Raw genomic sequence first — 27931 nt, forward strand, 5'->3', positions numbered from 1 at the left:
GTAAAAACCGACACATCCAGCAGAATAATACTTTCAGCATACTAAAGCTGACAGGCAATCCCGGAAGATCATTTCAGTGCAAAATTATTTTAGCAAATCCAGGTGGATAAAAGGGAAGAAAGGCCAAATGCACAAACTTCAGAGATTGTAACATTTTATCAAATTTAACAATTTTCAGGAACGCCAGGATAGGATTCATGTAGTCAGCCCCAAATAAGGCTGAGTTGAGCTGACTTGAGTATTATTAGACTTAACAATTTTAAAACAACCAGAAAACAAATTCTACTTAGATTTTGGATGGATAACTCATATGAACACATCTGTTTTGATGAAGGAAGCACTCTCCTAATCGTTAAGCAAAATGTGCTTTGAAATAAACATATCCCTACATGTTGACTTATCGTTACAAATAGGGGTTTCCATGTTTTTTTCACTAATGATGTTGTAGAGGTAAAGAGCCAAATGGGCCTTAGTTATGGGCCTGTTTTCTCTTTTTTATTGTTGCCTTTAGTGTTGGACGCCCTACTAAGGGCACTCATGTAATTGTCCTTATTTTTTACAACAAAAGAATAAAAGAGATCATTGGGGACAGAAGAAAGGTTTTGAACTATTCTCTCTTCCTTTTTTTCCATCTTCCTCCACTTCTCTCTCTCCAATCTCCTTTTCTCCTGTTTCTTTTCTTTTAATTCAGATTAGTGCAGGTGTGATTTACAATTTAGTATCAGAACAGGTCTTCACCTTCTTTTCTTTCTTCTCTCTTTGCCCATACATAGTGTGTATGGAGAATTGATCGGCTGATTAGGGAACAGCTTACGTAGCCTAGTTGGGAGAGATTTTGGAGAGGTTTTGTGAAGTTTTTCATCCCCAGTTGAAGCCCAAGGCAAGTTCTTGGGAGTTTTTTCCCAAAAACCCTAGACAACTAGAGAAAACTAGTTACAAGTCCTAGAGACACTTTGAAGCAAGCACTTGAGGATTGGAGAATGGGTTATTTGAGTGTGTCAAGGTTCTGGAACCTCTGGTAGGAGAAGTTGAACTTTTTCCTATTCTCTCATTCAGGAAAGTTCTATGAAACTCTAGATTTCGCTGTTTGAAGAGTAGTTTTTTGCTTGGGATAGCAATTCTAGCTTAGAAATTCTAGCTTAGTTGAGACTTATTTTGGTCTTCGTTTCACTCAATGGAGAAAATTGGAGGAGAAACTAAATATCCCACAGATTCCAGGTTTGGTCATGGGGGGTCAATGGAAAATCTTTTTGGGGTAGTGACCACTGTGAAGTTGGATGGGGTTACATCACCAAGAGTAAGAAGATACCAAGGGAGGATGACCCTATCTATGCAGCTACATAATAGTGGGTTGGAGATTGCCGATACTGTCATTTTCCGAGACTAATGTAAACGCTCGTAATCTCTCTTTCTCTATTTGTTCTCGTTGTGCCAAGTTCGAGGTTCAGACGCCTTCTCCTTCTCTGTGGGGATGCTCAGATCATTAAGGGATCTCGTTGTCCCATCAATCCCATTGCCTATCTACTGCTAATCCCCCACCAGGCGCCCCGACATCGTTTATTAACTTGTTAAGTGTAGAGATGATGTCTCCATGGATGCTCGCTAGATATACTTGTATGCCATGGTTTTACACCGTTTTGCCAAATGCACAAGAGTGTATAACATGCATTCAGCCGGTTTGTTTTTTATTCTGATACATTTGAGCGTTCTTTATTTCCACTGATGGAGTTTTGTATTTACACCTCTTCCAAACGCAGCCTTATGGAATCTCATCCCCTCCCATTCCATCAATGGGTTACACTCATTCCACCACTCCCTTACTCTATTGGTAAACCCGAGATGGAGTAACCATATAATTTCAAATCTAAAAGGGGCAGGTCCTCCACTCCTCTCTTCCTTGCATACCACTATGGACCAATGATCTGAGGTCACCCTAGGTAGAGCTCTAGATGCCAAGTTCCCCCAATGTTCTTCCCAGTTCACAAAAAACAAGAACCTATCCAGCTTAAAGCATAAGGGTCTAGATTGGAGATTTGACCAAGTAAATGTCTTCTGGGCTAGAGGTATCTCCTTAAGCTCAAAGGCATCCACAAACCCGTTAAACTTCCTCATGCTAGTTGTCACCCTCTGATTGGTCTTATTTGTTTCCTTTGAGTATCTAATCACATTGAAGTCTCCACCCACACACCAAGGCCCATCCAACAGCCCTCTTACATCAGACAATTCCTCCCACAATTCCTTTCTCTCTCTATAGTCATTTAGTCCATAGACATTTGTAAGCACCCACACATATCCATCCTCCTACTGTTTGAACTTCATGGAAACTGAGTATTTTCCAATCAGTTCCTCCAAGCCTTCAACCACATCTCTCTTCCACATTGTCACAATCCCCCCTAAAGCACCCCAAGAGGGAACAACCACCCAACTGATCCCCCTAGCTTTCCATACACTCCTTGCCCACCTATTTTTAAACTCCATTCTCTTGGACTCCTATAACAGTACAATGTCTAGGTCATACCTCTTTATTACCTCTTTTATTGTCGCTCTTTTCCTTGCACTTCCTATTCACCTCGCATTCCAACTAAGTATCTTCATTCTCACTTCTTTCTTAGTTCCCTTCTATACCTAACCACTACTTTCCCCCTTTCCTTCTATCTCCTTTTGCCCCAAACTTCTTGTCACCTTCCACATCTCTTTTCAATCTCTCAACTTCACTCAATTTTCTCTTCTTTGTTTTGACCTCCTTCTTCCTCTTCTGTAGACCATCTTTCAGCACATTCAGATCTTCTAATCTGCATCCCAACTTCCCCACAAAATCTGCTATCAAATCCTCTTGCTTAGATTCCCCCCCCCCCCCCCTTGTCCTTCCTACACATTCCCCTCCAACCCTATCCTCCTCTCCTTCCCTCCTCTCCTCTGGTCCCTCCCCTCTTTTCTCCTCTCCATCCTTCCTCCTTATCATATTACCTCCCACCTTCACTGTGCACTCCACATTACCTTTCCAACCCAGCCCTCTTTTCCTTCCCTCCCCTCCACTGAGCCCTCCCCTCTTCTCTCCTCTTCACCCCTTCTCCATATTATATTTCCTTGCACTTATTAAATACTCTCTCAATAACTTCCCACACTTTCTCATTTCTATACCTCCCTTCTCGCACCTCTCCATTGTTCGTCAATCCCCTTTCCAAAACCTTAGGAGCCTCACTACCTTGATTGACTACACATACATGGGCTGCAAGAGATGGAGCGGGAGCAGAACTTGGAACAACGGACGCAGAAAACGCATTAGTAGCATAAGCTGAATTCACTTGGTTACCTGGGTTTGAGAGAGAGGTTGGAATAGGACTGTTCCCGGCCTCCCTTTCTAGTTCCAGAGGTTGGTAAATATCTATCTCCCTAAGTTGGTTTGAAAGTCCTGTCCTTTGGTCAACATGGCGACCTTGCTTTGCTTCATGTTCTCCTAATTTGCCCTTTCTTTTGTGCCTTGCACAATCTGAAGTCTTAGGTATGGGTTATTCCGTTTAATGTCTTCAGCCTTACTTGTTTCATGGAATCCATGGCTTCTTCCTTCCTCTGTCTGACCTTCCTGGTCGTCTATTTCATGACTTCCTTTCTCCTCTAAGTCGCCCTGAAATAGCCTTGCAATGTTCCACCCTCCCATGTCATCTGCACCGTAACCACCTTCATCGTTCACGCTGCCAATACTGGTACCATCATCTGATTCTTCTTCGCTTACACTACACGGTACCCATCCTTCGTCCGCCTCCTCCCTCTCTTCGGCTCTCTCCCTTGCTTACCTTGGGTTTGGCTTCTCTGAGAAACATCGCACAGGGCTCACCTCATCACTGTTTCGGCGAGGGACCCACTGTAGGTTCCCCTGTCTGTCCAATTGCTGCTGCTGCAAAACTTTCCCAACGCTCCTCACCATTTGGGACGATGATAGACCGAAACAATTGTCTATCATCGGTCTTGAAAGCGCCCCTTACCCCGACCACGTGACCATTTAAGTCACATGGGTCACTTAAAGAGGGCCCCGGTTTAATCTTCACCCCGACCGACCCTCCTATCATCTCGACCAGCTCGGACCGAGCCATTCTGCACCCTGGGCCATTCAATTTCTTTGCCACGTCAGCGAAGGACAAAGAGCCCGCCTTGACTTTGTTTATTTCAAAAATATTTGAATTATTTTCTTTAAGTGGATGACCTGTCATTTGGGTTACCCCAGCCACCCCATCAATCCTTTCCTTAATTTCCACTTGCACCCCTTTTTCACCGCCCACTCTCTTCCCTCCACGTGTCCACCACCCTACCAAGTCATCGTCTTCAACCTTGGACCCTCTTCCCCACCACACCTGTTCGACTCTGATGCTACCTACACCTTGTACCAGACGTCATCCAAGCATATCTCGAAGAACCTAGGCATATTCTCATGTTTAATGCCAGCAACCTGTACCTCGATGGCGACCAAGTTACATTTATCAGCTTCCACGAAGACTCCTAAACTCTGCACAATGTGTTCAAGAACAGAATCATGCCAAAGGTGGAAGGGGAGACCTACAAACTTCAGCCGAACACACCCATCTTGGACTGCAACTTCATTACAGATGGGACTCCAGTTCTGGACCTGTATAAGGCCTCTGTCCACAGCTACAGCTTTGAAACTTAGCTCCTGGTCGCCAACATCCAGAACAGCTTTCGTGTCTGCAAATGGAAACAGCATTGCTTCAATTCCAAATCCTCTCTCTCCAGCTACTGCATTCAAGACCTTCCAGTCTGTCGCTCCTTTGTCAGCAACCAGAACCATTCTTTTCTTCCAAACATCCGTCCTTGCTCCCACCAGAATTCTTCGATGCATAGAAGAACAAACCACCACCACACCAGAGGTCGAAGTGTTTTGAGCTTCTGCACTCCCAGTAGTTCCAATCGAAACTGACTCCTCCTGAACCTTCCAACCCTGGTCTTTGGAGTTTTGACCAGTTACCTTCACTCCTTCTACCTTCTTGCTTTCCAAGGCTACAAGGAAGGACTGCAACACCTTCACAAAAGCCATCCACCCTTTCTGCATTCTCCCTTCCGGCACACAGAGCATTTGTTTTCCAGTTATTCCAAAGAACTCCTCCAGAGTGATGAACCACCCTTTCCAATTTCTTTTCAGTTCGATTACATATTTCTTGCCTGGAACTGATATGGATTTTTCCAGCCATTCACCTTGCCGGAGTTGATAGCCCCATCTACAAAACCTTTCATCCATGCAATGACCTCCTTTGGTACTAGTACTGTTGCCCTGCTGTTCTCTCTGATTTTCATTGTTTCCTTAACTTTAATCCATTCCTCTTCAAACTTGAAGGTCATAGCTTTGATCGACACCTCAGACCTCCATTTCCTACGGTTCTGAATCCCCTCTCCCCCTCCAGAACAGCCATAACACTAATTTGCTTTCAGTTAGTAATTTGACAAAATCATTGAATTGCAATCTGACATTTTTCACTTCTTACTGTGTTTTTCAAGACATGGACTCTCAAAAGGTGATTGAGAGTCGCCATGAGGAGAATAATATATACCTACTAGACATGCCTAGACAAAGTCAAGTATCACCTTCGAGAGTAGCTTTATGTTATGTCATTATCATTTGGGACATATTTCTTTTTCTTCGTTGAGTCTTTTGTTTCCAGCTTTGTTTAAAGAAACTAAGTTGTCAAGTCTACATTGTTCACTCTGATGTGTGGGGGTCATACCATTAACCATACATGGGTGGTTATAAATATTTATTCTATTTATTGATGAATTTTTTCATTACACCTGGCTTTGTGTTATGCATTCCCGTGCTGAAGTACCCAACATGTAAAATAGTTTCATGAATTTGTGCTTACCCAATTTGATACCTGCATCAACATATTCCAATCAGATAATGCTAAGGAATATTTTGAGAAGGATCTTGTTTCATACTTTGAGAAGTTTGGGGCTATACATCAAAGTTCTTATCCTCGTACTCCAAAACAGAATGGGGTAGCAGAGAGAAAGAACCGACATGTTGAAGTAGCCAAGAGCATCCTTTTTGCCTCCCATGTTTCGAGATTTTGGGGAGATGCAATGACGAAAGCTACCTACCTTATTAACCACATGCTTTCTCAAGTCTTAGGGTTCAAATCTCCCTTTGTCGTCCTCTTTCCTAAGAGTGAATTGTTTCCTATTCTCTTCAGTGTCTTTGGGAGCACGTGTTATGCTCATGTCCTTAGCTCTTAGAGACATAAGTTTGAACCCAATGCCCGGTAGTGCATTTTCTTAGCGTATGCCTCCACAAAAAGAGCTATTGCTATTTTGATCCCACTACTAGAACTCATTTTGCAAAGTCACAAGTTTCAAAGCGCGCAGCTTCTTCTGGTTCTCGCGGAAGTTTCATGGTATAGTCTGAATTAACAGCTCTGATACCAAGTTTCAAAGCGCTAGGCTTATGAGGATTTAACCAGTTGAGGTTGTTGGGTTTCAAGCATTGAGGCTTATGCGGAAGTCTTATTGAGCAAGAAGCTCTTAAAAAGGGGAATGACTGAAAAACAGTCTCTATGAACCCGAAAGGGGGTTGGAAATATAAGCAGAAAGCTTTAAAGAAAATGAGAGCAGATCTCTCTGAATCCCATCTAAGGGTGTGCAAGGTGAACAATAAAAGTTCTAAATGATCTGAACTAAACAGTTCTATATCAGATTCAGAACTAAACAGTTCTACTATTTGAGTACTAAGACTCTTCGGAAGATAAACAGTGTTAATAAACAACTGCATATTGATGAACATAAACAGTTCTAAATATTTTTTTAAAGAAATAAAGAAATAACCTTCTTTTAATAAATTAGAGGTTCCTATGTACCTTCTTTCCATAAATAGTTAGAGGAAATACTTACAGTGCTTTCTTCATGGTTCGTCTTCACTGCATGTCAAGGATCACTATTCATCTTCTTCTTCCTTCGGCTTTATCAGGAACCAACACCAAGGATCAACGTTTTCCCTAAACGGCCTCCTGCCTCAGCGGTACTCACCAACAGATCCCTTCAGGCGCTCCAGGTTTAATAAAGTAAAGGAAAGAAGAGAAGATAGATGAACTCAAGAACAAGGCTAATAGGAACATAGAAGAAAAGACTGTACTTTATTTCATAACTATCCTCCCGAAGGAGGAGGAAATACAAAGGCTACATAGTGAACCTCCGAAGAGGTTTCTTACTCCCTACTTGGAGGATTACAAGGAGAGGAGAGAGGGCAGAGCTCCTTCTTGGAGAGGATGGACTCAGCCGAGAGTGAGAATGCCTTACAAATGAGACTTCAAGTCTCTTATATAGACTCTCTTCCGGTTTCCCGGTTACAAAGTCATGGACAACTGTCCTTAGAGAATAAGATTCCTTCTTATCTCTTTTGCTTCTTCGCTGGTGGTGGACCATTGACATCTGTCTTCCACTCACTATTGTCGGAAGATGCTTCTCCACTTTCTTTTGTCGTCTTCTGTCGAAGATTCCAAAGTTGACGTGCCCTTTCAACAAGAGTGGTCGTCTCTTTTATCCACGTGTCGATTCTCTTATCGACTTCTTGGATTCTTCTATCGAGGTCGTCCATAATGGAGATGGTGGCCGACAGCTTTTTATAAAGATATAAGATTCTTCTCTATCCCTTTCTTTTCTTCCTTTCCGTCACAATCTTGACAGGTGTGACCTTCATATTTTTGGAGCGAGGCGCACAATAATTCCTTAGTGGCGGGGCTCGCATGGATCTCATTGTCGAGAATCCTTTCTTCGAAGTCTTGCAGCGACTTGTTTTCTTCCTTGCTGAGTGGACTTCCACTAGCACTGGTGATAATGCAGTGTCGGCTGCAATAATTCACTCGGGCCTGTTGCCCAGGGCGAATATTCTGAGTCTTCTTTATAATAGACAACAAATTGTCTACTCTCATTCTTGGAAGACTTCCTTCTTGAAAATCCTTCTCCTCGCTGATGATCCGAGAAGGGTTCATTGTTCTTTCCTTTGCCAAGCCAATCTCGACAAAGTGGTATGCTGGGAAGCACTTGTTCTGCTACCAGTCGGGGATGGAGGACTGGAACTGTATGTAGATGTTGGCTTCTTTAGCCACAGCTACTTTTGCCCTGAACTTCTTCACAACTTTTTTAAATCCTTCCGGGAAGGACTTGATCTCCTGCAGACTTGCCGAAGGATAAATACACTTAATTAAACCAGCTTTAAAAGCCAGTAAAACTAACTGTTCGTCTGCACCGGGGCAGAAGATGAATAGGCTTCTGGACGGTTTGTCGTCGATGAAGACCCGTTCTTGCTCAAAGTCTGCTTGACTTAATGATTTGGCCTTGGACCAAATCTGTCTGAAGGTTCCGAATGGAATTCCTTCGTAGGAATCTTCAATGGTGACCTTGGGGGTCTTTGTTGAAGGTTCTTGGATGACTATTCTCCTGTCACCCTGTTTTTTCTTCTTCAAGATGGGCTCCTGAATAATGGGAGTTCCTTTGAAGATGATCGGAGTACCTCCGTTGGTGATGAAGTATCTTTCTGCTTCCTTAGCCGCTTGGTGAAGGGAGTTGTACTTCTTGAATGTAACGTCTGTTCCCGTTACATATTTTGAGACAACTGACCAGTCGTCGTATATGCCTCTGTGGCTGCCGTCGAAGATGACGAAGAACCGATCCTTGAACATGGCCGGCTGTGCTGCCTTTGAAGCATAAGTTGGTCGGAGAGAGACCGTATCACTTTTTGGCAAAGTGTCAGCCATCAACGGATTTGATGTGCCTTTACCGGAGCCGTTTGCTGCCGGGCTAGATGATGATTCTGGTTCATCATTGACCTTGATCTCTTTTCGTAAGAGTAACGAAATCAATTTCGTTCCCAGAGGAACTAGGACTGATTGTATCCTCTTCTTTGCTTTTTCCCAAAGCAACAGGGATCAACGGAGTTGATTTGTCTTTCCCAGCACCCGTTTGAGCTGGACTAGTTTCTGATTTTGAGCTGTCGCTCTCCTGCTCAGAAATAGCAGTTGTGGCCTCTTGTATGTTCGAACAGAACATGTATAAACTCGACGTATCTGAGTATGCCCAATGGATTGAGGTATATCTCATGAAAATTCCCGTCATAGGAGAAAAAGCCAAGAAGAGATGGAACTTGGAAAAGTCAGCTCTTACAGCTTATTCTCTTGCCTATGCAACGAGAATTGTAAAAGAAGAAATCGCGAGATATTGTGATCAAGCGAAAATAGCTAAAAAACTTAAAAGTTTTAGCAAAAAATGCTGTGACAACAACACAGAAAATGATAAAATACTTTTCGGCTGTAAGCCAGAAAAGAAGGATAAAAAATACTTCAAAAAGAAGTATAAAGATAGGTACAAGAAGAAAACCTATAAAAAACTTTGGAAAACTAGAAAAAGAAAATTTACTCCAGGTAAATATTTTTCTAGGAAGAAGCCAAAGAAAAACCAATTTTGCCCTCAAGGCAAAAAGAAGTGTCATTGCTGGATCTGCAGCGAAGAAGGGCATTATGCAAATGAATGTCCAAATAGGAGAAACTTTCCTGAAAAGGTAAAGTTAATTCTTGAAGCAGTGGACGATGGATATTACCCCATCGAAGATGAATATGAAGGTTCTCTTCAAATTCATACACTGATTCTTCAGGAGAAATCCGATTCGTCGGATTCAGACATCTCTGACTCTGAGTCATCAGATTCAGAATGAAAAGAAACCAACTTTTTAGTTGGGGGGATTGGCAGAAAACATTTTTCTGTCTTAATCTACAAAAAATTGATTCGGAAACTGTTCTTCTTAATAGGACAAGTCCAAACTCAATTTACATAAAAGGGACTCTTAAATTCAAGAGTTACAAGCCAATCAATCTACACTGTTACGTAGATACTGGCGCAGGACTTTGCATTGCTAGCAAGCATGTGATTCCTGATGAAATGTGGGAAAATGCTCCACGTAAGATCGAAGTCACGATTGCAAATCAGGACAAGATCGAGATTGATAAGGTTTGCAGGAATATCACTTTATTCCTCGCAGGAGAACCATTTATCATTCCCACCATTTACCAACAAGAGACAGGTATAGACCTACTCTTAGGTAATAATTTCTGTCAGCTATACGGCCCATTCACTCAGTGGCTGGATAGAATATCATTTCATCTCAATAATGAAATGATACTGATAAGAAAGGTCACCAAGGCCTATAGACTTGGACAACCTGGCTTCTTAGAGTCTATGAAAAAAGATTCTAAACAACCACAGGTTCAGGGTACAAATATCACCCAAGAGGTAATTAACAATTACCTAATTGATATTAAAAAATATCAACAAATCGAAGAACTACTTGACAAAGTATGTTCAGAAAATCCAATTGATCCAGAAAAATCCAAAAAATGGATGACTGCATCAATTAAGTTAATCAATCCTAAAGCTGTAATTAGGGTAAAACCTATGAAATACAGTCCTCAGGATAGAGAGGAATTTAATAAGCAAATCAAGGAATTACTTGATATGAAGCTTATTATTCCAAGCAAATCGCCTCATATGTCACCTGCTTTCCTTGTGGAAAATGAAGCAGAAAAACGACGTGGCAAGAAACGTATGGTTGTCAATTACAAGGCAATCAACAGTGCAACTGTCGGTGACAGTCACAATTTACCTTGTATGCAAGAGTTGTTAACTCTTCTAAGAGGTAAAACCATCTTTTCCAGTTTCGACTGAAAAAGTGGTTTCTGGCAAGTGCTGTTAGATGAAGAATCTCAGCTCTTGACCGCATTCACTTGTCCAGATGGACACTACCAATGGAGAGTGGTCCCCTTCGAACTAAAACAAGCTCCAAGTATCTTCCAAAGGCACATGCAAAATGCCTTACGAGGATTTGAAAAATTCTGTACAGTATACGTTGATGACATCATCGTATTCTCTGATACAGAAAAAGATCATTATCTCCATGTCTTAGCTATCCTCAACCGGATAGAAAAGTATGGAATAATTCTTTCAAAAAAGAAAGCGAATCTTTTTAAAGAAAAGATCAACTTTCTAGGTCTAGAAATAGATCAGGGGACGCACAGTCCACAAAGTCATATCTTAGAGCATCTTCACAACTTTCCAGATCAGCTCGAAGATAAAAAACACTTACAAAGATTCTTAGGTGTTTTAACTTATGCAGAAAGTTATATTCCTAAGTTAGCAGAAATGAGAAAACCACTTCAGGTTAAACTCAAAAAAGACTATGTCTGGGATTGGTCACAATCAGACACAGAATATATTAGGAAAATTAAGAAAAAATTAATTAATTTCCCTAAATTATATCTGCCTAAAGTAGAAGATTATCTGATAATTGAAACAGATGCTTCTAATGACTTCTGGGGTGGCGTACTAAAAGCCAAAACCACAGAAGGGGTTGAAAAAATTTGCAGGTACACTTCTGGAAGCTTCAAAGCAGCTGAGAAGAACTACCACAGCAATGAGAAGGAGTTACTCGCAGTCAAGCAAGTAATATCCAAATTTTCGGCTTACCTAACACCGGTAAAATTTTTGGTAAGAACCGATAATAAAAACTTTACTTATTTCTTGCGTACTAACACTGCAGGGGATAGTAAACAAGGCCGATTGGTCAGATGGCAGATGTGGTTTTCACGTTACTCTTTTGATGTGGAACACCTATCTGGTGACAAAAATGTCCTTGCCGATTCTCTAACCCGAGATCGTAAGCAATGACGTCACACAAGGCACTTTTTTCGCCTATAAAAAACCTTCCATGGGATTCATTTTCTTCATCCCAAATCAGTTTCTTCAACAACCCATCCAATTTTTCAGAAGTGGGGAGTGAGCGAAAAAATGGAAGAAGAAATAAAGGCATTACGCCTTAAGAAAAAATTCCTTGAGATTGAGCTAAGAGCCATTCAAGAGAAGTTAGCACTCTATGACGAAAGTCAAGAGGCCACAACTGCTATTTCTGAGCAGGAGAGCAACAGCTCAAAATCAGAAACTAGTCCAGCTCAAACGGGTGCTGGGAAAGACAAATCAACTCCGTTGATCCCTGTTGCTTTGGGAAAAAGCAAAGAAGAGGATACAATCAGTCCTAGTTCCTCTGGGAACGAAATTGATTTCGTTACTCTTATGAAAAGAGATCAATGTCAATGATGAACCAGAATCATCATCTAGCCCGGCAGCAAACAGCTCCGGTAAAGGCACATCAAATCCGTTGATGGCTGACACTTTGCCAAAAAGTGATACGGTCTCTCTCCGACCAACTTATGCTTCAAAGGCAGCACAGCCGGCCATGTTCAAGGATCGGTTCTTCGTCATCTTCGACGGCAGCCACAGAGGCATATACGACGACTGGTCAGTTGTCTCAAAATATGTAACGGGAACAGACGTTACATTCAAGAAGTACAGCTCCCTTCACCAAGCGGCTAAGGAAGCAGAAAGATACTTCATCACCAACGGAGGTACTCCGATCATCTTCAAAGGAACTCCCATTATTCAGGAGCCCATCTTGAAGAAGAAAAAACAGGGTGACAGGAGAATAATCATCCAAGAACCTTCAACAAAGACCCCCAAGGTCACCATGAAGATTCCTACGAAGGAATTCCATTCGGAACCTTCAGACAGATTTGGTCCAAGGCCAAATCATTAAGTCAAGCAGACTTTGAGCAAGAACGGGTCTTCACCGACGACAAACCGTCCAGAAGCCTATTCATCTTCTGCCCCGGTGCAGACGAACAGTTAGTTTTACTGGCTTTTAAAGCTGGTTTAATTAAGTGTATTTATCCTTCGGCAAGTCTGCAGGAGATCAAGTCCTTCCCGGAAGGATTTAAAAAAGCTGTGAAGAAGTTCAGGGCAAAAGTAGCTGTGGCTAAAGAAGCCAACATCTACATACAGTTCCAGTCCTCCATCCCCGACTGGTAGCAGAACAAGTGCTTCCCAGCATACCACTTTGTCGAGATTGGCTTGGCAAAGGAAAGAACAATGAACCCTTCTCGGATCATCAGGAGAAGGATTTTCAAGAAGGAAGTCTTCCAAGAATGAGAGTAGACAATTTGTTGTCTATTATAAAGAAGACTCAGAATATTCGCCCTGGGCAACAGGCCCGAGTGAATTATTGCAGCCGACACTGCATTATCACCAGTGCTAGTGGAAGTCCACTCAGCAAGGAAGAAAACAAGTCGCTGCAAGACTTCGAAGAAAGGATTCTCGACAATGAGATCCATGCGAGCCCCGCCACTAAGGAATTATTGTGCGCCTCGCTCCAAAAATATGAAGGTCACACCTGTCAAGATTGTGACGGAAAGGAAGAAAAGAAAGGGATAGAGAAGAATCTTATATCTTTATAAAAAGTTGTCGGCCACCATCTCCATTATGGACGACCTCGACAGAAGAATCCAAGAAGTCGATAAGAGAATCGACACGTGGATAAAAGAGACGGCCACTCTTGTTGAAAGGGCACGTCAACTTTGGAATCTTCGACAGAAGACGACAAAAGAAAGTGGAGAAGCATCTTCCGACAATAGTGAGTGGAAGACAGATGTCAATGGTCCACCACCAGCGAAGAAGCAAAAGAGATAAGAAGGAATCTTATTCTCTAAGGACAGCTGTCCATGACTTTGTAACCGGGAAACCGGAAGAGAGTCTATATAAGAACTTGAAGTCTCATTTGTAAGGCATTCTCACTCTCGGCTGAGTCCATCCTCTCCAAGAAGGAGCTCTGCCCTCTCTCCTCTCCTTGTAATCCTCCAAGTAGGGAGTAAGAAACCTCTTCGGAGGTTCACTATGTAGCCTTTGTATTTCCTCCTCCTTCGGGAGGATAGTTATGAAATAAAGTACAGTCTTTTCTTCTATGTTCCTATTAGCCTTGTTCTTGAGTTCATCTATCTTCTCTTCTTTCCTTTACTTTATTAAACCTGGAGCGCCTGAAGGGATCTGTTGGTGAGTACCGCTGAGGCAGGAGGCCGTTTAGGGAAAACGTTGATCCTTGGTGTTGGTTCCTGATAAAGCCGAAGGAAGAAGAAGATGAATAGTGATCCTTGACATGCAGTGAAGACGAACCATGAAGAAAGCACTGTAAGTATTTCCTCTAACTATTTATGGAAAGAAGGTACATAGGAACCTCTGATTTATTAAAAGAAGGTTATTTCTTTATTTCTTTAAGAAAATATTTAGAACTGTTTATGTTCATCAATATGCAGTTGTTTATTAACACTGTTTATCTTCCGAAGAGTCTTAGTACTCAAATAGTAGAACTGTTTAGTTCTGAATCTGATATAGAACTGTTTAGTTCAGATCATTTAGAACTTTTATTGTTCACCTTGCACACCCTTAGATGGGATTCAGAGAGATCTGCTCTCATTTTCTTTAAAGCTTTCTGCTTATATTTCCAACCCCCTTTCGGGTTCATAGAGACTGTTCTTCAGTCATTCCCCTTTTTAAGAGCTTCTTGCTCAATAAGACTTCCGCATAAGCCTCAGTGCTTGAAACCCAACAACCTCAACTGGTTAACTCCTCATAAGCCTAGCGCTTTGAAACTTGGTATCAGAGCTGTTAATTCAGACTATACCATGAAACTTCCGCGAGAACCAGAAGAAGCTGTGCGCTTTGAAACTTGGTATCAGAGCTGTTAATTCAGACTATACCATGAAACTTCCGCGAGAACCAGAAGAAGCTGCGCGCTTTGAAAATTGGTATCAGAGCTGTGAAAACCCTATGCAACCCAATATAGACCGATCCAGTCTGACCCGAAAGTAGGCCAGTCTTGACTGCCCACCTTGACCTGGTTCGAATCTGTCAGCTCAATCCCGAACCTTTGCACAACTTGATATGGACTGATCTAAGTCAACCCGTCATATACTGAACTGGTCTGGTTTGGTACAATCAGGCCAATCCGAATCCAAACGGTTCGACCACTCTTTATGTGATTAGCTCAAAGATAAATCCAATTACATAGTTCAAGTTGGTTTGACCGATTTGGACCTAAGTGGTTCGGTCAAACTCGAAATCCAAACATAGTCAAATGGTTTCAAGTGATAAATTACTTTTTATTCTCCTTGTAAAAATAATATGCATGTAATGTGATTTGAACCTTCACCACTTGTGTAAACAATAGCTTCCATGACCACCAAGCTATGACAAACTTACTTGTCAAAAGGGAGTTAGCTTTTACTTTTAAGTACATAAATATAAGATTAATGGGTTTGGACTGGTTGGATTGGGTCAAGGCGGTTTGGATTGAACCGAACCCATTTAATTTTATATAACTAGGTCATTAATGGGTTGGCAGGTTAGATGGGTTGGGTTAAAGCTCAACCTAAACCAAACCCAACCCAACCCAACCAATGGCCACCACTAACTCCATGAAAGGGTATCCTCTTCTCTAGGCATGGACATATACTTTTCTATAGAAGGATGAATGACAAACTAACTACCTTAATTGTGTATGTTGACGATATGCTGATTGAAAAGTTTTTTGGCTTGAGAATTTGGGATTAAGGATTTAAGCTCTCAAAAGCATTTTCTTGGAATTGAAATGCCAAGATCTAGTGAGGGGATCTACATACGTTAGAGAAAGTATGCTTAAGACCTTCTGGAGGAAACTAGGGTGCAGGCCAGCTGTCACTCCTATTGAACAGAATCATGGCTGTAGGAAAGTAATGATGAGCCATACATTGATAGAGAAAGGTACCAATGACTAGTGGGGCAACTGCTCTTATGTCTCTTAGAAGACCTAGCATTACCAAAGTAGTGCATGTTGTTAGCCAATTTATGTACGCTCCTAGAGTTTCTCGCATGAAGGTTATAGAAAGAATTTTGAGGTATCTCAACATATGTCTAAGAATGGGGTTGTTACCATTTTGCCCCAAGGTGCAAGGTGCAGAGCAAGGGCCACACCTTTTTGAAGCAAGGCACAAAAATGCAAAAAAATAAAAATCAAAAGCATGCAAAATATTAAAAATATTAAACACATTATTAATTAAAAATATAAACTTAAATTTTAAAATAAATGCTTTAAAAACATATCTCAAATTAAAATGCATAAACATAACATGTAATGCATAAACATAAAATCAAGCATAACATATAAAAGATATTTTTAAAAGACACTAAAAGTTATAAAACCTTTTTCTGGAGGGATTAAGGCCATGTTTGGTTTACTGCTTTGGGCCTCATTCTCTTAATTCTTGCCCATTCTAGGCAAGAATGGGCAAGAATGAATAACATAGAGTGCTTGGTTACAAAATTCTTGCCAAGGGCCACATTCTTTTTAGAATGAAAAATTAGCTTCATAGCACGAAAATTGAGTAGCCTGCAGCATGAAAAATAATCATGCCCATCTTGCTCATTTCATTCTAAGGAAACTCTGCCAACAAAACTGTTGCCATAATTGTTTAATTTTGCGAAAGCAATTTTACAAAAGTACTTTCACGAAAACACTTATATAAGTACTTTTACATGAAAGCACTTTTACATGAAAGCACTTTTATGAAAGTACTTTTATGAAAGCACTTTTATGGAAATACTTTTACGATAAAAGCACTTTTATGAAAGTACTTTTACATGAAAGCACTTTTACAAAAGTACTTTTATGAAAGCACTTTTATGGAAATACTTTTACGATAAAAGCACTTTTATGAAAGTACTTTCACAAAAGTACTTTTATAAAAGCACTTTTGCGAAAGCACTTTATAAAATCACTTTTACAAAAGCATTTTTATGAAACTACTTTTATAAAAGCACTTTTAGGGAAGCACTTTTACAAAAGTACTTTTATAAAAGCACTTTATAAAAGAACTTACAAAAATATTTTTATAAAAGCACTTTTGTGGAAGTACTTTTACGAAAGTACTTTTATAAAAGCACTTTTACGAAAACACTTATAAAAGTAATTTTATGAAAGCACTTTTATAAAAGTACTTTACGAAAGCACTTCTATGAAAGTACTTTTACGAAAGCACTTCTAGAAAAGTACTTTATGAACACTTATAAAAGGACATCTACGAAAGTACCTTTACAAAAACACTTTTATGGAAGTACTTTTACGAAAGCTCTTTTATGGAAGCACCTTTACGGAAGTACTTTTACAAAAGCACTTTTAGGCTTTCACGAAAGTACTTTTATTAAAGCACTCTTACGAAAGTACTTTTACAAAACATCTATGTCAACTAGTAAACATTGACTGTTGGAGATCTAGGTTGGTGATTTGTGAATACCAACACGATTTTTTTTCTTGAAGAAAGAAAATGAGCAACATAGGAATGAGAGTTGAAGCAAACATGGCATTAAGAATTTAAGACCTTGATATGGAGTTGTTTGGGCTTGCCTTGAGGGGCTTGGTTGGGGGTCCGAGGGCAGAGCCCCCGGCCCAGCTACTTAACACAAAAAAAAAACCAGAAAAATGCATAGATTTTCAAAAGGCGCACCAAGCACATGCCCTTTGAATGTGTTGTGCCTAGGACCTAGGCATGGTGCATACCCTCGCTTGTGCGCCCAGACACCTTTTAAATCATTGGATATGATCAAGCACATTGAGATTGATAGACATTTTGAAAAGTAAATGATTACTTCCAAAGACTTGTGTATCCCATACTTGCCATTTGAAAAGCAACAAGGTAATATGTTTACCGAAGGATTACCTAAGGCAAGATTTGTTGAATTGTTGAACAAACTAAGCATGACAAACATCTATGCTCAGTTTGAGAGAGAGTTTTGTGAGACTTAATTGTTATTGGGTTGGGTTGTTGGTTGTTTTTTTTTCTATTAGTTATGTTTTATTTCTTAATGAGGCTTAATGGACCAGGGCCATAATGTGTTTTATGAGCTTCATGTTCTGCCCACCCTAAGAGGGGCATTATTGCACTTTCTAATGTTTAAACACTCATTTAAATAATAATTTGAGGCTAAAGAGAGGCTAAGTTTCTGCCCATTCTCTCTCTATCTCCTTCTGCTCAAGTGTTTTTCTTACTTTTCCACTCTAGTAAATTGTTCCATCTTGTTAGCGATCCCACACACACACACCACAAATTGGTACATCACATACCTGCAAAGAAATAATGGGATAAAGAAGACCAACAATTATGTCCAGCAAGAGAGAAGATCTTCCGGACTTCAAAGATGAGATAACAAAATGGAACATCTGCACACGTTAAGAAAGACAGGAAGATCAACAAACAATTAACAAATTTTAAAAAATTCAACAGTAATCCATAGTATAATGAAGTACCGTTTCCAGCCATTTAACATCTTCTAGTGATTCATGATTTGAAAGACTATTTTCATGAGTTGTATCTGAAGCAGTCTCCAAATTGTCAGTCTGACTAGCATTCTGGATATTTACAGCCAATTCAGAAGCTCGTTCTGTCAGCAGCCGATGCCAACTCCCCCCTTTAAGAGAATCATCTGCGTGATTTTCTTTCTCCTTATGAGAATGACAACATGCAAAGAATTTGCAGAGCCGAATGTTCGAACATAACACAGAAAGGGTTACGCCTATAGCTTCTCTGACCTATGCCACACAAAATGTGCAATATAACAAAATTAGGGAAAATAGCTCCACAGTTTAATAGTATATTTACTGAGAAAAAAAGGCTAGGAAAACCATAGCTTCAACCCAAACCATAGCTTCTAAAGGCTAGGAAAAAAAGGAGAAAAATTAACACATCTCATAATCATTAATTTCATTCTTTTGCTATCATTAACTAAAAACATGAATTTCCACATTTCAACCACAAAAAAGGTAAGAAATTAAAATAGATTCCATATTTAAAGCAACAAATGAAAAACATAGGATCACTTTAAGACAGGAAGCACTCAAAACACCAAAATGATTTTCATCAGACAAATAAAAACCAAATGTACCAAAAGGGAAAAGGCATAGCAGACTATGCTTAAGTTGCTTAGTATGAGCTAGATTCATCCCACCCATCCACATACAAGGAAATGCATAAATGCATGCAATAGCAGAGAGAGGCTTGTTTCTCTGCAACTATGAAAACATAAGTGCTTTGCAAAACTTGGGGAACCTAACACAGAACAAATTTAGTTGCCAAAACAAGAAAAAAATCTTGTCATTCATTTAAGAGGGTCTTTCCCTCCCTCCCTCCACTACTTGCTTTCCAGCTCTCTAATAAAATAGTTAAGGTGAATGTTTTGAGGATTATTTAATTGTTATTTTACAGTTGCTGTTAGTGTGCTGTCAACCTAAGATGCTGTCAGCCAGTTAGTTTCTTTCTTTTTTATTAGTTTGTTACTAGGGAATGCCACCAGGGGCATACTTCTAATCTCCCATTCCTTTCATATTAAGTTAATATAAATAACTAAACTGGCGGCAGCCAGAATGGTTTTTTGGTTCATGTCTCTCAATCAAATATTCCTCTTCTCTTTTCTCTCTTCTCTTCTCTTCTCTTTCTCTTTCTCTTTCTCTCCCTCGTCTCTCTCTCTCCATGAATGATTACATGGTATCAGAGCTAGATTCTGGGCTATAAAAACCTGTTCTCCCATCTGAACCTGCTTCATCCTCTTTCTTCTTTGATTTCTTGGATGTGGAAGACAGAGAAACCCTACCAGGTCACTTGTGGCTCTTCCTTTGGGTTCTTCCTTGCTCATAACATCAAGGAGACCCTAGCAGAAGAAGGGCGATGCAGTAAAGTCTCCCTTCCTTATCTGTTCGATGCTGTGAGGATAATTTCTGGGCTGCCACCTTCGTACAGGTGCTGGACAGGGTATGTGTTCTTGTGTTTTTCTATGGCCAATGGTGTGAACGCCTTACTTTTTTGGTTTTATACCTTCGTTTAGATGCTGGACTGTTAGATTGCATGTGCTGTAGTCGAACTGCTAGTAAACTATTCTAACGGCTGGTGTTGGATTGATTACTGGGTTGTTTTAATGGCTGAACCATCACTGAGTTGATTGCAGCAGTTCTTTGTTTTTCCACATTCCAGAAGTAAATTTCTTGGGGGTTGGTATTCTGATTGTGGCTGTTGTGTAGTGTGGGATTTGGTCTGATTCAGCAGAACTCTATGGCAAACTATGATTCAACTTCATCGGGGGTTACACCAACCCGCAGCACAGCTGGTATGGGAAATGAAAACATGATGTTTCCCATGCCCATTACCACTCTAAAAGGTCTAAACTACCTAGAGTGGGCTAAAAGTGTAAAACTTTATGTAACAGCAAGGGGAAAAGCTGGTTACATAAATGGAAGGGTGAAAGAACCCAAGAGTTAGACAGCAGAACATGATAGGTGGGACCAAGAAAACAGTATGGTGATGTCTTGGCTCCTTGCAGCCATGGAACTTAATGTGAAGAAAAACTTTATGTGGGCAAACACCGCTAGTGAGATTTGGGAACAGGCCAAATCCACCTATTCTGAGCAAATGCATTATGCCAAGGTTTACCAATTGCAAGCTGAATCCTCAACCTGGAAACATGATGATGATGCTAAGGCCGACAGGAAGCTGGTTTCTCAGCAGCATGTATTTGCCTTCTTGTTGGGACTGAACCCTGTCTTTGAACCCTTGAGAGTTCAGATCTTAGGAAGTAGAGAGTTGTCGTCGGTTCATGAGGTATATGCCCTTGTTCAATCTAAAGAAAGCAGGTGGAGTGTGATGGTTACAACCAAGGGGGAGCAACAAGTTGCATTGGCTGAAATGAGTAAAAACAACATGGGGAAGAAAAGTGACACCAAGAAGACTGATGGTAAAGACAAGTTTTGTACCAACTGTTGGCACTCACGACATACATGTGACACATGTTGGGACATTCATAGGAAACCCAAGTGGGCAGTGAAAAACCAAGAACAGGGTAAAGGGCAAGGTCAGAAGAAAACGAACACAACACATAATGCAGCACATGTGGCAACCCAAGATACTCAAGTTGTTGGTACTACCCAGGACCACCTTACTAACTCTGACCCCAAGGAAGATATCATGAATTCCTTTAGAGACCACTTGGAGTCATATGGTAGGGCTTTGCAAAAGATGGATAGTTCAGTCACTAGTACTCCTCCTACTTCATTTGCATCTACATCAGGTAATGCGGCTTCTGCATTCAATGTCACTACTACCACTGCTTCCCCTTGGATCATTGACTCAAGGGCCTCTAACCACATGACCGGTAAGCCGAACTTGTTTCGGACTTATAACCTTTTGTCAGGAAGGGATAAATTGAGGCTTGCAGATGGATCATTCTCCTCCATTGCAGGCCAAAGATCAATATCTCTTCCCCATGGCCTTAACCGGAATTGTGTATTGCATGTCCCTCAACTTCCTATAAATTTGCTTTCAATCAGTAGTATCACAAATTCTTTAAAATGTAGTGTAACCTTTTTTCCTGGTTCATGTGTTTTTCAGGATCTAACTTCTAGGAGGACGATTGGTACAGGGAGCCTAGTGGATGGTCTCTACATTCTTAACAACAAAGTTGGTCTCTCGGTGTCATCCTCAAATTTATATAGTCAATCAAATAAGAGTCAATTTTTTTGTGGCATAGTCAGTTAGGTCATGTTTCTTTTAAAATAGAAAAGTCTTTGTTCTCGATTTTATTTAAGTCATGTTCAGTGTCAGAGTTCCAGTGTCAAACGTGTCAGTTGAGCAAACAATGTAGAACAACTTTTCACTCAAATAATAAAAGATCAAGTGTTCATTTTCATGTTGTGTATTCTGATGTATGGGGGCCCAATACCATAACCTCTAAGGGCGGATATAAGTACTTTATCACATTGATTGATGACTTCTCTCGCTATACATGGGTATTCCCTATGCGTAGTAGAGACGAAGTTCCAAAGATTGTGAAAGACTTCCAAATGATGGTATTTATGCAGTTCCATGTTGAAATACAGATCTTCCAATCAGACAACGCAAAAGAATATTTCCATGGTGAGCTCAATGAGTTCTTTGCCTCCCACGGATCTATTCATAGGAGCTCATGCGCAAGAACACCACAACAAACTGGTGTTACAGAAAGAAAAAACAAACATCTCCTTGAGGTAGCTCGCGGGATGATGTTACACATGAATGTTCCAAAAGGTTTTGGATGGATGCTATACATACAACTGCTTATGTCATCAATTGCATGCCCTCTAGAGTGTTGAACTACATGGCCCCTCATCAGTTGTTGTTCCCTCAGTCCCCTTTATTTTCCATTCCCTTGAGAGTTTTTGGTTGTTGTGCATTTTCCATGATTTGTCTCCGTCTCGAGGTAAGTTAGACCCTCGGTCCATTCCTTGTATCTTTCTAGGATATCCCTTCTCTCAAAAACGGGTACCGATGCTTTGATCCCGTTAGTCATAAGTTTTTGTGTCTATGGATGTGTCCTTCTTTGAGTCTGAACCGTTCTTCCCTGCTTCAACTCAGGAGGAGAGTAGTAGTGTGGAAAAGGAGAAGCAGGTTCAGGTCCGCCAAGTCTCTCTTCCTTCTATGTCGGACCTTGCTCCCTTTCGTGCCTTCCAACTTACACGCTGTAAAGATTAGCAATGTGATAGAGATGTGGAGCAGTCAAACATTGAGCAACCAACACTGTTAGACTCCCAGGAGGTAAGTCCAAACCCTATTGCACCTACTAATACTCCTACTCCTACTGTGGATGACCTTGGCATTCCTATTGCTCAAAGAAAGGGAGTCAGGTCATGTACTACCAAACACCCCATTAACCAGTATGTCTCCTATGATCACATTTCCCCCCTCATACCGAGCCTTTCTATCTGCAGTTGATTGCATCACTATTCCTAGAAATGTTGCAGAAGCCTTAAAATGTCCTGAATGGGTAGATGCTATGAAGGAGGAGATTAATGCCCTTCATAAAAATCAAACTTCGGAATTGGTGGATCTTCCAAGGGGAAAAGACCCAGTGGGGTGTTGATGAGAGTAGAATTTATCACATTTTTATCCCCAAATATTCTATCTTGCATACTTAATTAGTACTTAATTCGACTCATATTTCTTGTATTTCGGTTCAGGGCATGAAAGAAGGCATCAGGAGCAAAGAAAGGCAAATCGGATGATTTTTCACAGTTTTGGCACCGTTCAATAATCTGGGCCTAACTCGCGTATCCGAACTCCGATTGGGCTGATTCAAGACCCACTGGATAGATAAGAGAAAAAGCCACAACTTTCATGTTTTGGGCTTTCGCAGATTCAGCCTGCATCGAAATCAAATCCGGGCCCGAAGTCGGGGCAAATTCGTAGGAAGGCCCAATCCGCAGCTTAAGCCCAAGTTGCAGAAAAGCCTAGAAACAGCCCAATTCGCAGAGGAGGTCTAATACGAATCCAAGAACAAGAAACTGAGAAGAGTCTTATCAGATCTAAATTTATGATGTAATCCCATAAAGATAAAGAGATTGAGTTCATTAGATAAAGAGATAAGAGTAGGATTAGACTAGGACTTTCTATTTTTGAGAGATTATCTTCAAGAAAGAGTAGGAGACCACCCCCTCCCCTTAAGCTATATAAAGGGGTAGGGGGCGGACTAGAGAGGCATCAAGAAACAGAGGAGCAATCCAGCTATCAAGCAAGAAGTCTGCAAGAAGGACGTAGCGGCAAGGAGAAGAGGAGATCTCAACTCCAAGGTCAAAACCATGAGTTCTTTCTTTCCTCTTGTTCGTTTTATTTCTACAAGTATGAACTAATTTATCTGTAGTTAGGGTTGTGGAAAGCCTAACCATATCAATGAATATATTTTTATTCTGATTTATTCAAGATCGTGATTTCCATATAGTCTATGAATTATCTTGCTTAATGCTATTAGGAGTGACCATCTCTTAATTGATCAAGCGTATGTAAATGAATCGAGAGAGGAATTCACATAACTAACCACATAATTCATGGTGTGAATTGAATGGTATATAGGGGTATACACACATGATTCATCTGAATATAATAGTTTTTCTTTGGACTTAATGCGCTTCTATCTTGAGAACTCTAGTCGAGAGATCGAGGGATTACCTGATAGAAGTAGTTTTAGTATATCTCGAGAGAGAATATTAAATAAAATTGGAAAGACTTCAGCTTATGGGAATGACAAATTATCTTGGATAATCTCATCCATAAATATCCATTGGAATGGTTAGGTGGACCGAGAGCCCTAGCGAATTCAACCAATCATTACATACTTCAGCATTGTTACTTCTGCTCTTGTTTTCCTTTTTTCTGCTTTTCATTAGTTTTGATCCCCAAATCTGAAATTTGATTGTCCAAATAATTAAGGAAGGTTGTAGTTCTAATACTTATTTTGTTAAATCATCGTGGGAACGATATTTTTATACTACTTGATAACTAGTGCACTTGCTAGGGTTATATATTTATAGCAATTAGGTGTAAGTAGGTGTTTACAGTTAAACACAAGGCAGACGAGACAATTGAAAGGTACAAAGCAAGATTAGTAGCCAAATGGTACACTCAAGTGTACGGGGTTGACTATGATGAGACTTTTGCTCCAGTAGCTAAGATGAACTCAATTAGGGTCCTCCTGTCATTAGCTTCTAACCTTGACTGGGAATTGCACCAAATGGACATAAAGAATGTTTTTTTAAATGGTAGCCTAGAGGAGGAATTATACATGGTTCAACCCCCTGGATTCTGTGGCAAGGGAAATGAAAATAAGGTGTGCAAGTGGAGGAAGTCTCTTTATGGTTTAAAACAATCTCCCAGAGCTTGGTTTAGTAAGTTTCAAATGGCAGTTCAATAGGTAGGCTTCAAACAATGTCAATCTGATCACACACTCTTTGTGAAGAGATGTCAGGAACAGGTTGTTGTATTGATAGTGTATGTGGACGATATCACCATTACAGGAAATTGGAGTTCAGAAATACAAAAATCGAAACAATTCCTTACATCTAAATTTGAAGTGAAAGATTTAGGTCCCCTGAAGTATTTCCTTGGAATTGAAGTCGCCCGCTCAGAAAGGGGTATCTTCATTTCTCAAAGGAAATACACCCTTGATCTATTACAAGACACAGGCAAATTAGGCGCAAGGCCAGCAGATACTCCCATGGATGTTGATCACAAGTTGGGTGACTATGACGGTGAACCTCTGAAAGATGCAAAATAATTCCAAAGGTTATGGGAAAGTTGATTTATTTGTCCATGACCCGTCCAGACATTGCCTATTCAATTGGGGTTCTAAGCCAATTCATGCACTCTCCTAAGAAACCACACATGGAGGCAACAGAGAAAGTTCTTGGATACTTAAAAAAGTATCCCATAACAGGTCTACTATTCAGTAAACATAAACACCTAAAGGTGGAAGTCTTTACAGATGCTGATTGGGCAGGTGTTATGGATGATAGAAAGTCCACGAGTGGGTATTGCACATTTGTCGGAGGAAACCTAGTGACCTGGAAAAGCAAGATACAAAGTGTGGTAGGAAGGTCAAGTGTTGAAGCTGAATATAGGGCTATGGCACATGGGGTGGTTGAAGTCCTTTGGCTAAAAAATCTTCTAGGGGAGCTTGGAGTTGTTGTTCATAATCCTATGTCTCTTTACTGTGACAACAAAGCAGCCAAAAACATCGCCAGCAACCCTGTCCTACATGAGAGGACCAAGCACATTGAGGTGGACAAACACTTCATAAGGGAAAAATTGGAAAAAAGAGAAATTTGCACCCCTTATGTCAACTCCAAGGAACAACTCGCTGATGTCCTCACAAAAGGACTTCCATAATCACAGCACAATGAGTTATGTGACAAGCTGGGCATGATAGACATATTCAGCCCAACTTGAGGGGGAGTGTTGTGAGGATTATTTAATTGTTATTTTATAGTTGTTGTTAGTGTGTTGTCAACCCAAGATGCAGTCAGCCAGTTAGTTGCTTTCTTTTTTATTAGTTTGTTACTAGGGAGTGCCACCAGGGGCATACTTCTAATCTCCCATTCCTTTTATATTAAGTTAACATAAATAACTAAACTGGCGGCAGCCAGAATGGTTTTTTGGTTTGTCTCTCTCAATCAAATCTTCCTCTTCTCCTCTTTTCTCTCTTCTCTTCTCTTTCTCTCTCTCGTCTCTCTCTCCTTGAATGATTACAAGGGCTTCTATGTAACCATTCTGGCTGCCGCCAGTTTAGTTATTTGTATGAACTTAATATAAAAGGAATGGGAGATTAGAAGTATGCCCTTGGTGGCACTCCCTAGTAACAAACTAATAAAAAAGAAAGAAACTAACTGGCTGAAACAATTGGCATCACGCACCCCATGTGATTTCCCACATTTCCAGAGACATTTCGTCGTCTCCGTCACTGAGAAATGAGGGAAATCTCAGAGATGAACAAATGGGAATGGAACATAGGTTAAAAACCATATCTATGTAAGTAACATGAATCAAACTAAGGTTGTGGACTAACGTCTTTGCTGTTTTATCAGAAAATGGCAAACGGACAATTCGCAAAGCTTCTAGACGATAACAAGCTTAAGGGCCCAAACTATGCCGATTGGTACAGAAATCTTATGCAGGTCCTAACTTCTGGAAAGTTAGATAAAGTAGTGAAAAATCCTGCCCCGGAGCGTCCGGGAGATAGGGCTTCTGAGGCCCGTAGGAGGGACTACCAAGATTGGGAGGATAAAAACCCCCTAGCCCGTTGCTTTGTCATTGCCTCACTAGACAACTCAATACAGAGGCAGTTCGATCAGATCGAACTAGCCATGGACATATTGGACAGTCTAAAGACAATGTATGAAGAGCAGAACCGTTCTACTCGACAGAAGGTCCTGAAACAGTTCATGACCGCGTAGATGTCCAAAGGGCAGAAAATTCATGACCATTGTCTTCAGATGATGAGCTACATTAACGAATTCGAAGCCCTTGGATCCGGGCTAGATCTTGGTACGCAAGTGGATGCCATCCTGAATTCTTTGCTCTCTTCCTTCAATGCATTCACAATGAACTACAACATGAATAAGCTGAATGTCTGCGTCCAGTAACTCAGCGATATGTTGCAGAGAGTCGAGGATCTACTTAAGAAGGATGAGCCTATGGTTATGCTTGCTGAAGCTAACAAATCGGGAAAGAAAAAGAGAAAGGCAAAGAAGCCCTAGAAGAAAGCTACCAAAACCAAGAAGCAGAAGAAAAATAAGGCATCTGATGCCTGTCACTTCTGCAAGCAGACCGGCGACTGGAAGAGGAACTGTCCTACCTACCTAGAATCTAAGAAAGGTAACGTCGAAACTTGTGTCATAGAAACTAATATGTTAGTTACTTCTTTGTCCTGGTGTGTTGACTCCGAGGCTTCAACTCATGCGCGTAACTCACTGCAAGGGTTCAAAGTTAGCAGAAGATTGAGTGAAGGCGAAGTGACACCATTCTTAGGAACGACTGCAAGTGTTGTAGCTGCGGCAATAGGAACCGTAGAATTAGTTTTTAGAGAAGGAATGCTTGTACTTAAAGACTGTCTTTATGTACAGAACTTGAGAAGAAATTTAACTTCTGTTTCTAAACTGTGTGCTGATGGATATACTATTTATTTTAGTAATATGATTACTGTTAAACGGAATAACAAATTCATCGCATGTGGGGAACTGGAGAACAGTCTCTATGTTCTACATCCTTCTCTGGAAACTAACTTAACCGAAACTACGTCGGTCAAAAATCCCAAGAAAAGGACACGTGATACAGTGAATCCCACGTGCCTTTGGCATTACCGACTTGACCATATCGGTGTTGACCGAATCACAAGATTGGTAAAAGATGGTCCTTTGGATTTTCTAACCGTAGAAAATCTTCCCACTTGTGAGCCTTGCCACCAAGGTAAGATGACTAAGCGGCCATTTGACGGTAAGCCTGAAATATCTGCAGGCACACTTGACCTAATACATACTGATGTATGTGGTCCCCTGAGTGTTAGGACACGAAATCAACACGTGTATTTCATCACCTTTACAAATGATTTTTCACGATATGGTTACGTGTACCTAATGAGACACAACTCTGAATCCTTTGAAAAGTTCAAAGAGTTCAGACAG

General features: G+C 40.6%; 1 protein-coding gene across 3 annotated transcripts in view; it reads right to left on the bottom strand.

The window, feature by feature from the left end:
• PA200 (proteasome activating protein 200) overlaps positions 1–27931 on the bottom strand; it is a 102688-nt gene that overhangs the window by 9213 nt on the left and 65544 nt on the right. For all 3 annotated transcript variants that reach the window (XM_088963576.1, XM_088963577.1, XM_088963579.1), the window contains 2 exons: positions 18209–18490; positions 18026–18121 (listed from right to left, as the gene is read on the bottom strand). In XM_088963576.1, coding sequence (XP_088819702.1) covers positions 18026–18121; positions 18209–18490 — 378 coding nt within the window. The remainder of the gene's footprint in view (positions 1–18025; positions 18122–18208; positions 18491–27931) is intronic.

This window comes from Nelumbo lutea, chromosome 1, assembly GCF_056320005.1.
Source record: "Nelumbo lutea isolate HS-2025 chromosome 1, American lotus-T2T, whole genome shotgun sequence".
NCBI lineage: Eukaryota > Viridiplantae > Streptophyta > Magnoliopsida > Proteales > Nelumbonaceae > Nelumbo > Nelumbo lutea.